Here is a 12,722-nt window from a genome sequence, read left to right as displayed (position 1 = left end):
ACTTTAATTCCATTTAAAAAGTGATCATTTGTTGTTTTTTGCATGGAATTTAAAAAAAATGTCTATATAGTAATACATCTATGTTGTGTATAACTTTAGCACTTAATTGTTTAAATAAATCAATTCATTAAAAAAAAGAAAAACTACTTCATCACAGAGGAACTTGCTGAAGAATATCATGGAGTTTGGCAATAGCAATTAGAGATACATTTTTGTAATTGACTTTTTTTTTTAAATTTGCCTATATAGTCCTGAAATTAGAGACTGTTAATTTGTTATGAAATTGCAAGGAGAGATGTCTGTGTAGTATTTCAATGGGGGGGGGGGGGGGGGGGGGGGTGTTAAAATTTTCTGATTGTTCTTCACACCTCAGCAGTCCGTGATCAATATCAGTTTTGAATTAGCAATACATATATCATGAAGTTCTTATCTGCGTGCAGATAGTCTGACTGCACATTTCCAGAGTGTAGATGTGTTATTGCAGTTTTATTTGATAGTCCATAATCCCAGCTGCTTAACCTCAAATGTTTTCCAATGAAGTCTTACGGGGATTGTCATGAATGAAATACACTGTACATACAAATAGTAAGTGTTGGCCAATAAATAATGTCATACCAAAGGTCTGTATATGTTGAAGTACAAGTCATATGAATTGAATGTTTTTACCTGTTACCTAGTCTAGCCTAAATTCAGAGTAGGTGTGGTGTTACCTGGTTGGTACTTGGATGGGAGACCTCTTTGGAACACCAGCAGCTGTACGTGTTTCTCCAGGTTGCACTGGAGTTGCGCCAGGAAGGGCATCCGGTGTGAAACCTGTGCCAAAATAAAACACTCCAAAAGGACAAACGCAGCAGCTCCACAACAGCTAGAGTGGACTCTGAGTTACTGTCACTGGGCTCAGCCGCTGTCACTCAAAGTGATCACGCCTCTAATTATACAGAACTTTATGGCTTAAAACATCTTAAATTAATTATTATGAAAAAATAATTCACCCCCCATACTGTTGTCATGGAGAGGGAAACTACCTATAGACACCAAAACCTGTTTTTGTACCAAGCTGTTTATTTCTGCTCTAAAGTGGGACATTTTAACATGTCCCACAAAATGTGCTGTTTTGGAGCCAGCATCAAGTGGCCACTCAAGGAACTGCAACTTTTTTTCTACTTACAGTAGAGCTTCATCTGAGGCCAGTGAAGCTTACCACATGGTCAATACAAACAAAGCAGCAGGCTGCAGTGCGCTGCTATTATTAAATAAGGTAAGGTATGCTTGTCTTTTTTCCCCCGCCAACATATGTTCCACTTGACCAGCCAACCTCGAGTGTCAAGTGAAAGACTAAAGAGGGGGATTTGATATCCAAGAGAAACCATGCATGAATTGATGAGAGGTTAAGAGGCAGGAGAGGGGCAGCCTTCTGAATTCACCTTTACAGATTTTCACGGGTCAAGGCTGATACAGGGCCGCGTTCTTGCTCCTCTTGATCTTGCCGCAGACGGACTGTCATGCTTGATGAAGAGATGGGTTGCAGTTAGATGACGGAGCAGCACAAGCACCAAGCTGCAGTTCAGCACATACAGTAGTCAGATGTCAAAGTGACTTTGGCAGTTTGCTGCTGTTGATCAGCTACACGATCTGGTGATTTACCCAGTCGCTCGGGATCTTTTGACCTCCCGAGTCAAATGAAAAGCTGCTGATCGTAAGATGGATTAGTGAAACGCACAGTCTCACTCACACCATCCTGGCAAGTGGAGAAAAACCGCACATCTGAGCCCCACAGAGATGTGTGACTAACCGTTTACCCAGAGCCACGCGTTTTAGGTTTCTTTACCCCAAACGCAACACAGGATGCAGAATTCTGATTAGCTATCGAACAGTTGGGTTATTTTATGTACTGGTTTGACTGGATCTTTGAATAGATGATCATTTGATCCTGTCGCACACTTCTCTTTTTTCCTCTGTGTGTTCACAAGAAGGTCTCTCCTCATGACGTCAAAACTATTATACTCCAACGCCACCGCCACCTCCCTTCAGGCATAAGATTTTACGATTGCAACCTGACACCGTTTCTGTGTCCTATAAGCGACAGAGCAGTAACTCACTTCAAAGGCAGAAGGCATCAAATCACAGTGCGCCCATTAATTTGCCTGTCAAGTCTTGGCCAATGAGAAGGTGCCATTAAATCTCGGCTGTCACGCTGGCGGCCAATGGAAAGACGATGGCAGTAAATCTGCCAGAGCTGCTTCTGTTAACGGTGTTGTGGTGAGGCTGGGGAATCCATGGGGAAGGGGGGGGGAGAAAGTGAGAAAGAGTGGATGACAGAGGGAGGAGGAAACAAACTAAAGGTTCAGAGGTATGCTGTGGAAAACGCTTTTCTTTACATTATCCAGCCACACTAACAACACATATACTGTAGTAAAACAGCACAGAACATTCTGTGGAATTTTTTTGGAACAAAACAAGACTAAACATGTCCAGCAAAGAGAGAGAGAGAGAGAGAATCACCCCATGTGTGCCCCTGATGGATGCTTTTGGAGCTGAATAACACTCATAAAGCTTTACTGCCAGCATGGCTCTGTCTGATGTTGGCTGTCTAGAGTGAAAATGACTGATGGCCACATTTTAGAGCATTTTTTTTTTTTTTTTGCCATCGTGGCACAGCAAAAACGTGCTGAGTGTTTGATAAGCGCCGAAACCTCTGACTGTCATGACACAGCAGTCAGTCAGTCAGTCAGTGGCCTGGCTGCACAGTTCCCTCTGGATTACAGGGCATCTATAAGGGTTTGGGTGAAGATTGGGAGGGGAGGGGTGTGGAATGGATCCAGTAAAGACCATCCACTTACCAGATGTGGCCCAGTTGTGCAGCTTCAGAAGAATTGCCCCTTCAGTATAGCAACACCGAGCAGCGTCTGGTTTCAAGAGTTTGCTTTGCCATCTAAAAGCGCACAGGACAACACAACAACATGCGCTCTGTCCAAGCAGCAGCCATTTAAACACAATCTTCACACACAGCACTGTGCTAAAACCTCAGGCATGATTAAAAAATAAAACAAAGCCTCTAGTAATAGTGTTCCACGCTTGCATTTTAGCTCAAGGTCACCTCAGTGGATCCAGCATGACACACGTGTTGATTTGGCACAAGTTTTTTTTTTTGTTTTTTTTTCTTTTTGCTGTATACCCTTCTTGACACAGCTCCACATGCAAATAGGAATGGGAGTAAATGGCCAACCGAGGGACTTGTGTTTTGGAGCCAAGCATGTTAACCATTTAATTAATTCTCTGGCTGCTTGACTTCCTTTTTGACAATTGCCACATATGAGCGAAAACCCCATTTTCAAAAACACTGGTGAAAATTTATGGACTTTTTTTTGTCTCGACTTTTCAAAAACAATTCTTAAACATGTAAAACCCTCCAAAATGGTTGTAGGAAGCAAATTCAAGTGTTTTACCAATAAAAAGGGCCAAAGATTTCAAACAACACTGACTTATGTGTGTGTGTGTGTGTATATTTCTTGTTAAGTATGTGTGTGTGCCGAATAAATTTATTCATTCATTCATTCATCTCTGGTATAAGTGAATTCAAACCAGCACAGCAGACATTATGCGAGTGTACATCTGTGTTTCTCGATTATATTATGGTTTAAAGCCAACTTAGCTTCGAGATATGAATAAAACCAAAGATCCACAGTTAGCACATTCATGCATTTGATGATTACTAACAGCAGATACTGCTGGTGATCTTATTCAATTTCTATACAGACTATTTATTATGCACATCATCAATGGTAAACAAACTGACCAGAGCTAACGTCTCAAACCGTTCTGTAAAAATATAAAATTACACTGACCTGGCTGTATTCAGTGATGTGACACTTAAACGTAGGTTGCTAGCATAGCTATTTTCAACATATGGAGGATTTTTCTAACTCATATGTCGTTTGCCCCACTGACTCTCATTTGGTCCTTCCTAAATTAGTTTTTCAAATGAGGATTTGTCACTAACGAAGCAGTCTTCAAAGAAATTTAATTCACAGCAGTGTTTTAATCGGGCTGCAGCTGTTTAAAAACAACTATTTTGTGTATCAATTCCTTACCTTTAAAACAACTATTTTTGGGTGGACAATCCAATTACCTTACACAATCATGTTCAACAAGTTAATTTCTTATTATCCCATTTGTTATCTTTGTGGAAATATGTACTGAGTAGTTAACCTTCAATATAATCAGGTTTTTACATTGTAATTTCTCCAGTAAGAAAATGATAAATTGTATGCACAATCATAAAAGTGCTTGAGACTTTTGCACAGCACTGCACATACAGAGTATCACTCTTCCAAAGCATGCGTTCACTAACGAGTAATGCACTGCATTTGTCCTCCAAAAATATGGGTAAAACAGTAAAAGGAAAAATATGAGGTAGAATATTTTCTTGATTAACAACACCTCTGGTGATGCACTTTCACGAGCTAAACAAAGCTAAACATTTTCATGTAATAAATCTTACAGATATCATTAAACACCTGGCTCTGGAAAGACAACACATTTACAATCCAATCCAAATCTATAGAGATATGGGTTTTTTATTTTTATAAAGGAAAACCTAGATTTTTTTTCCAGTAATCTGCAATGACATCCAATAAACCAGCGACATTTGTGTTGACATTTTTATCTTACATCTAGAAAAAAAAATACATCAGAATTTACAGTCTTCTTATGTCATTACTATGAACTTTTCTTTTTTCCCTTTCAGAAACACAAACAGCATGTTGAATTATCGCAAAGGAAGGTAAAAGTGCAGTGGTGGTGGTGTTGTTTTTGGCTGACTTTTCCTGGAGTGGCCATGATTCTCCATTCTATGAGAATCCATAAACAGACCCAGAGAGGGCAACCGGGGCCGTAAACCACGTCAGGCTGCAGAAAGCAAGGCCAAGACCCATAACACCCCCCCCCCCCCCCCCACTTCTCCTCTCTGCCTGCACACAAACAACCTTAAAGCAGCCTATTTAAAAATGTGCCATTTGCAGTTATTTGATTTTAGGTTAGCAATTCTTGACAGCTGAGTAAATGCAGCTCAGCTCAATAAAAACACTGCTGGAATCTTAAGATTTAAAAAAGATGCTTGCTGTTGAATGTCTAAGTATCATCTCCTAGGTGATACTGAAAGCAGCAGATAAAATGGCCTTGTTAGTTTTAATAAAGTGGGTCATTAAATATCGCATGTGTCTCACCCTTTGTCCTGCTCAAATAATATAATGGCACTTCCCCTAATATGTTGTCTGCGTTGGATCCAGCATGCTGTCATTGTTTTCCCCACTGTTGTTTCTCTTCACCAGGGCAAGCCATCGGATGGCTGCTGAGGCCCATTGACTATGACATAAAGACTCTGTAAGCATACAGATGATGATAATTTATTGACTCTAATTCACAGTCTGCACGCGCGCATGTACACACACAAGCTAGAGAGAAACTGTACGCATCGATCAATTACAAGGCTCTAGCCCACACATCTCTGACAATTTTACTGCGTGTTATGTACAGCATGTCAAGCCATGGCGTTTCAAAGTGTTATACTCATTCCTGTGTAATTAATATAAATTACATTGCTGCTTCTTTATGACGGAGCAACTGTAATTAGTAGATGAAAGCAAGTCTGTGAACGCCCAGCGGTACTGCAGGGACATCGACATGCTAAGTGATGGCCCGGATAGACACCTTGGGTGGGAGCTGCTTTAACCCTCTCTTCCCTACTGTGGTCTCATCTCATCGCATTTACCGCCGCCACCGTGTACTTCTGCCAACCTCGTCCTCTTTAACCTTCACATCACACCCCCGCCACCCACACCGAAACCACACAGTGAGACAGAAGCTGTTCTCATTATACCACCAAACTGGGGTGATAACAATAAATGGAGTCCATTTATAATGATTACCTTTCTCTTCTCCCTGCTCTTCCTATAATAAAATGTTGGTGAATAATGCCAACGTAGCTTCCATTCATGCCATCACTGCAACCACAAAGAGTTACCGATTCCAGGGGTAAATCGAAGTAGAGCAATGCCAACACAATAAGGTCACAGGTTAGAGCCAATAACAATTTCATTGACTACACTCACCGCTATGATGTGAAAACATTGATCCGCAATGCACACATCCATACGCAAATATACAAAGACACAGTGCTACTCCGTTTGTATCAGCTGTATTCTGCCAACCATTAACTGGAACTGGTATCAAATACTGTGGACAAACCTAGGAGAATTTTTCTTTTTTCTTCAATATATTGATAATTTTCCAGTTATATGGTTACAGGCTTTCTAATGGTGCCTTATAAAATACAGCAATTGACAGAAGAGTCCCCCCCTATGGGTTGTTCACACGTTAAGACATAAACAAATGCCATCATTGTCTGACAATTACAAGGACATATGAGCATAAACTCAGTGAAATTTAGCAAATTTTGAGACACCAGATCAATCCAAAAACAAACTTTTGCCAAAGTAATATCCCATAGAAATGTATGCCACCTGCTGGATGGACAGTGGATGCTGGATTAGGAGCAGGTGTGGTTATCAGAGAGAGAAGGCAGTTTCCACACAGAAACATACTCCAGAATGAATGCTATTATTTGGCTAACAGCGGGTGTACGTTTAAAAAATAATGCATTCACAATTCTATCTAACCCTGTGGAAAATATTTGTATGACAGCAGGCAAAAGAGACAGATTCATTCTCGCAACATATTTGTGGCATTGAAGTTACCAGTCACTTGAGAGGAGTTTGTTAGTTTTGTTTCCAACACTGAGGCCTAGTGACCACCAAGACCTCTACTTGTTTGTTTTTGCTTTGAACTAAAGCAAACAAGCTCACTAAAGTTTTTATGTTCCCAGATTCTTACTGGAGAAACACGAGTTTTCCTTTAACAGAGCCAATACACAGCCACACCCAATCGTTTCCTCAGAATAAATTTACATCTCATGCATTGAAATCTTTAAAAAAAAAAAAAGTTAATTTAAACCTCATACAACACAAACTATTGTATTCCACCCTTAAATAAAGACATATTCTCACCAGTGGTGAATAATTGCAAAATGTAGCTGATTACTTGCCAATAAATGAGGTTTGGAAATGTCTATACTGCAAATAGAATGTGCAATGCGCACATTTACCTTCTGTGCTCGAATGGCAATGCGTGCAATCCATTTCCACCAAGTGCCCCAGGCCATAGACATCAACATTCAGTTTCCCTTTATTGGCCTCTTGCTTTGATGTTGGAGCCAACTGACTACACACAGGTATCTGAAACTGAAAATAATGAGGGGGGGGGGGGGGGTGTCAAATATAGAAAATTCTACAAATAGGCAAAGAACACGGTATATGGTATACAGGGGAGGGTGGGGAAGCAGAGTAACAGGATGTAAAACATCTACACCGCTCTGCTGATATGGTTCACATTAGGCACGGTGGATCAATTTCTTGCACAGGCAACACAAATCTCAGCTTGTGAAACTAATGCCTTTGAGTGATCATGAGAACATACAGGGGCACCTTATTGGGAAGACTGCAGATAGATTTTTCCTGCATTATTCATCAGGACAGATACCAACATGAAGTGCACTTTCTCACATCCATTTCTCTCTGGAGGGCATCCTTCATTTGCATTAAAATGTGTGTCTGATGTCGGTGTGTGAAAGTGGGAGTGCCGACACGAAGGCACACTATTCATTTTGCGCACACTGGCTTTCTGCAGTGCAAAAATTAATCAAGCATGACACCCATTTAACTTATCTTCATATGGCTAAGCCGAGTACAGTGTGCTGAATGACCGCTGCATGGCAGTCACCACACTATCTTGGTTTTCCAATGCGCCTCACCCTGGCACTTTGGTGCAAAGACCAAGAGATGGAGCTGTTGGTCTAGTGAGTTTTGCTGAGATCTGAAGGACAAAGAACGTGTAACATAGCACTATTAACAAGCTAACAGTAGCTTGTAAATATTCATGACATTTACTAAAATGTAAAAAAATTAAAATAAAATAAAAAAATAAAAATAAAAAAATCACAAAATCTACAAACTAGCTCATGCTTATTGGACTGCATTATTCACAAAACAAATCTAAAGAAACCAGGAAGCGCAGAAGTGATGGGTGGCATCATACCTGTTAACATGCTAGTGTCGAGCATTTATTCAAAGCATATGATGAGGAATTATCAACATTTGTATGTTTATTTATGACAATACTCGTGAAAAATTAATTGATCTCTTCTCAATATGTTGTACAATAGCCTGGTGGTAAAGATGGGTTCAAGAAATTGGATCAAATTTCACCTAAGACACATGGAATGTTTTCAGACAATGGTTCACTAATGTTTAACAGAAATATACAGACTTGCTGAGGTTCAACTATGGTACAAATACCTTAAAAGACAACATCTGCATTCAGTCGAGTTCTGTTAATGCAGTTTCACCGATCTACATTAGGTCTGTGCATCTCCTTCCTGCCTGTACTATGCGTCTCTACAGCCACTGGCATAAATTTATTCAAAAATTCAGCAGATATTCAAGAACACGGAACTCAAGATTTCTCTAAATTTAAATACTCTGTGGTGCTACTTTTCATCTTCATAACTAAAAAAGTATCAACAAAAACACTTTTTTCTTTTCTAAAGTTCATCTTGGCTCAAACTGAAATAAATCCTACAGTCAAGAAGAAGCTCAACAGACCAAATATTAATTTGACAAAAATGTGTTCGACTGAAGGTTTGACAATGACCTGTCACTACTGCACAATAATGTATTTAAGTGAGCCCAACTTTTAAAAATGCTAAAGTTGTCCTTTAATCAGGGAATGTACACCATATTATGTCTCATCACGTTCATTATGACATTCAATTAAAATGTACACAAAAAGAAGGAAAAAAAATAGTTAAGTAGTCCTGGGAGTGTGACTAAATGAGGAAATGGTACTCCTCACAGCTCTGATTGACAGCATGCAAGTCACAGGAAAAGGATTATGTGGAGCAGTGCCAAAACAACTGGGCTGAACAGGTGGCTGACGGGTAGAACTGCAGCAGGAGTCACTCTATCGGAGAAGTGACCACTTGATCTGTTCTTTGGCAGACTGAAGTACCTGTGAAGAAAAGGGGAAATCAGGAAAAAAAATTGTGGCAGTCAGTAACGGTTACTTTTTTAAGACCAAGCAGAGGGAAAAAAATATGGAATCACTCAATTCTGAGGAAAAAATTATGAAATTATGAAAAACAAAAGAACGCTCCAACACATCACTAGTATTTTGTTGCACCACCTCTTGCTTTTATAACAGCTTGCAGTCTCTGAGGCATGGACTTAATGAGTGACAAACAGTACTCTTCATCAATCTGGCTCCAACTTTCTCTGATTGCTGTTGCCAGATCAGCTTTGAAGGTTGGAGCCTTGTCATGGACCATTTTCTTCAACTTCCACCAAAGATTTTCAATTGGATTAAGATCCGGACTATTTGCAGGCCATAACATTGACACTATGTGTCTTTTTGCAAGGAATGTTTTCACAGTTTTTGCTCTATGGCAAGATATATTATCATCTTGAAAAATGATTTCATCATCCCCAAACATCCTTTCAATTGATGGGATAAGAAAAGTGTCCAAAATATCAACGTAAACTTGTGCATTTATTGATGATGTAATGACAGCCATCTCCCCAGTGCCTTTACCTGACATGCAGCCCCATATCATCAATGACTGTGGAAATTTACATGTTCTCTTCAGGCAGTCATCTTTATAAATCTCATTGGAACGGCACCAAACAAAAGTTCCAGCATCATCACCTTGTCCAATGCAGATTCGAGATTCATCACTGAATATGACTTTCATCCAGTCATCCACAGTCCACAATTGCTGTTCCTTAGCCCATTGTAACCTTGTTTTTTTCTGTTTAGGTGTTAATGATGGCTTTTGTTTAGCTTTTCTGTATGTAAATCCCATTTCCTTTAGGCGGTTTCTTACAGTTCGGTCACAGACGTTGACTCCAGTTTCCTCCCATTCGTTCCTCATTTGTTTTGTTGTGCATTTTCGATTTTTGAGACATATTGCTTTAAGTTTTCTGTCTTGACGCTTTGATGTCTTCCTTGGTCAACCAGTATGTTTGCCTTTAACAACCTTCCCACGTTGTTTGTATTTGGTCCAGAGTTTAGACACAGCTGACTGTGAACAACCAACATCTTTTGCAACATTGCGTGATGATTTACCCTCTTTTAACAGTTTGATAATCCTCTCCTTTGTTTCAATTGACATCTCTCGTGTTGGAGCCATGATTCATGTCAGTCCACTTGGTGCAACAGCTCTCCAAGGTGTGATCACTCCTTTTTAGATGCAGACTAACGAGCAGATCTGATTTGATGCCGGTGTTAGTTTTGGGGATGAAAATTTACAGGGTGATTCCATAATTTATTCGTCAGAATTGAGTGAGTCCATATTTTTTTTCCCCTCTGCTTGGTCTAAAAAAGTAACCGTTACTGACCGCCACAATTTTTTTTTTCCTTATTTCTTGTAGTGTTTCTTAAAACCAGAAAGTTGCCATTTGAAATGACTTTAGTTGTATGTCATATCTGTGATCATCTTTTTTTCTACAAAATTAAACAACTGAATGAACATCCTCCGAGGCCGGTGATTCCGTAATTTTTGCCAGGGGTTGTATACATACACACACACACACACACACACACACACACACACACATACATACACACTAGTGATGTGATGATACCTCAAGGAGTGTATTGACACACTACACAAACTGTGTCGACACTGTATTGACACTGTGTTGGTCGCTCAATAGTGACCCCTGAAGTAGTTATAAAATCATTGCAGGTAAATAAAATGAAAATAAGATGGAAAAGCTAACGTGCTGCAAACGCAGCATCAGTCTGTGAAATAGTTAATGGCCAGTCCTCTATTTAAAATATGATCTCATCATTGCATAATTTCATGTGCTCAATTTGTGTGTCGAGTTAAGCTGTTCATGAGAAGAGTTTAAAATTTGCTTAAAACCCTGTTTGTGTAAATGCTAAACTGAGTTGGTTTGTAAAATATAGCAAATTGGTCTGTAATAAAAGTCAGAGTTAAAATTTGTTAACTTGATCCATCCATCCATCCATTTTCTTCCACTTTATCCGGAGTCGGGTCGTGGGGGCAGCAGCTCAAGGAAAGCCACCCAGACCTCCCGATCCACACACACCTCCCCCCAGCTCCTCCGGGGGAACCCCAAGGCGTTCCCAAGCCCCGGGGAAGACCCAGCATGTCCTGGGTCTTCCCCAGGCCTCCTCCCAATGGGACATGCCTGGAACACCTCTCCAGCGAGGCGTCCAGGGGGCATCCGGAAAAGATGCCCGAGCCACCTCAACTGACTCCTTTCGACGTGGAGGAGCAGCGGCTCGACTCCGAGCTCCTCCCGAGTGACCAAGCTCCTCACCCTATCTCTAAGGGAGCACCCAGCCACCCTGCGGAGGAAACTCATCTCGGCCGCTTGTACTCGCAATCTCGTTCTTTCGGTCATGAGCCAAATCTCATGACCATAGGTGAGGATCGGAACGTAGATCGATCGGTAAATCGAGAGCTTTGCCCCCCTACTCAGCTCTCTCTTCACCACGACGGTCCGATACAGCGACCTCATCACTGCAGATGCTGCACCGATCCATCTATCAATCTCACGCTCCATCCATCCCACACTCATGAACAAGACGCCGAGATACTTAAACTCCTCCGCTTGAGGCAAGGACACTCCACCGACCTGAAGAGGGCAAAGCACCTTTTTCCGGTCAAGAACCATGGCCTCGGATTTGGAGGTGCTGATTTTTCCTTAGCCCATTGTAACCTTGTTTTTTTCTGTTTAGGTGTTAATGATGGCTTTTGTTTAGCTTTTCTGTATGTAAATCCCATTTCCTTTAGGCGGTTTCTTACAGTTCGGTCACAGACATTGACTCCAGTTTCCTCCCATTCGTTCATTTGTTTTGTTGTGCATTTTCGATTTTTGAGACATATTGTTTTAAGTTTTCTGTCTTGATGCTTTGATGTCTTCCTTGGTCTACCAGTATGTTTGCCTTTAACAACCTTCCCATGTTGTTTGTATTTGGTCCAGAGTTTAGACACAGCTGACTGTGAACAACCAACATCTTTTGCAACATTGTGTGATGATTTGTTTTAATTGACATCTCATGTTGGAGCCATGACTCATGTCAGTCCACTTGGTGCAACAGCTCTCCAAGGTGTGATCACTCCTTTTTAGATGCAGACTAACGAGGAGATCTGATTTGATGCAGGTGTTAGTTTTGGGGATGAAAATTTACAGGGTGATTCCCTAATTTATTCCTCAGAATTGAGTGAGTCCATATTTTTTTCCCCTCTGCTTGGTCTAAAAACGTAACCGTTAATGACTGCCACAATTATTTTTCCTGATTTCTTCTAGTGTTTCTTAAATCCAGAAAGTTGCCATTTGAAATGACTTTAGTTTTGTGTCATGTCTGTGATCTGCTTTTTTTTTCTATAAAATTAAACAACTGAATGAACATCCTCCGAGGACGGTGATTCCATAATTTTTGCCAGGGGTTGTATACACATATATACACACATATATATACGTACATACACGTACACACATATATATATACACGTACATACATATATATATACACGTACATACATATATACATACGTACGTACGTACATACATACACAC

General features: G+C 40.4%; 1 protein-coding gene across 1 annotated transcript in view; it reads right to left on the bottom strand.

The window, feature by feature from the left end:
* Positions 1 to 8,277: 8,277 nt before the first annotated feature.
* copz1 (COPI coat complex subunit zeta 1) overlaps positions 8,278 to 12,722 on the bottom strand; it is a 19,889-nt gene continuing 15,444 nt past the window's right edge. The window contains exon 9 of the mRNA XM_034172459.1: positions 8,278 to 9,123. Coding sequence (XP_034028350.1) covers positions 9,076 to 9,123 — 48 coding nt within the window. The 3' untranslated portion in view covers positions 8,278 to 9,075. The remainder of the gene's footprint in view (positions 9,124 to 12,722) is intronic.

The sequence above is a fragment of the Thalassophryne amazonica genome, chromosome 6 (assembly GCF_902500255.1).
Source record: "Thalassophryne amazonica chromosome 6, fThaAma1.1, whole genome shotgun sequence".
NCBI lineage: Eukaryota > Metazoa > Chordata > Actinopteri > Batrachoidiformes > Batrachoididae > Thalassophryne > Thalassophryne amazonica.
Note: the sequence above shows the minus strand (reverse complement) of the source record. Positions and strands in the feature narration are given on the sequence as shown.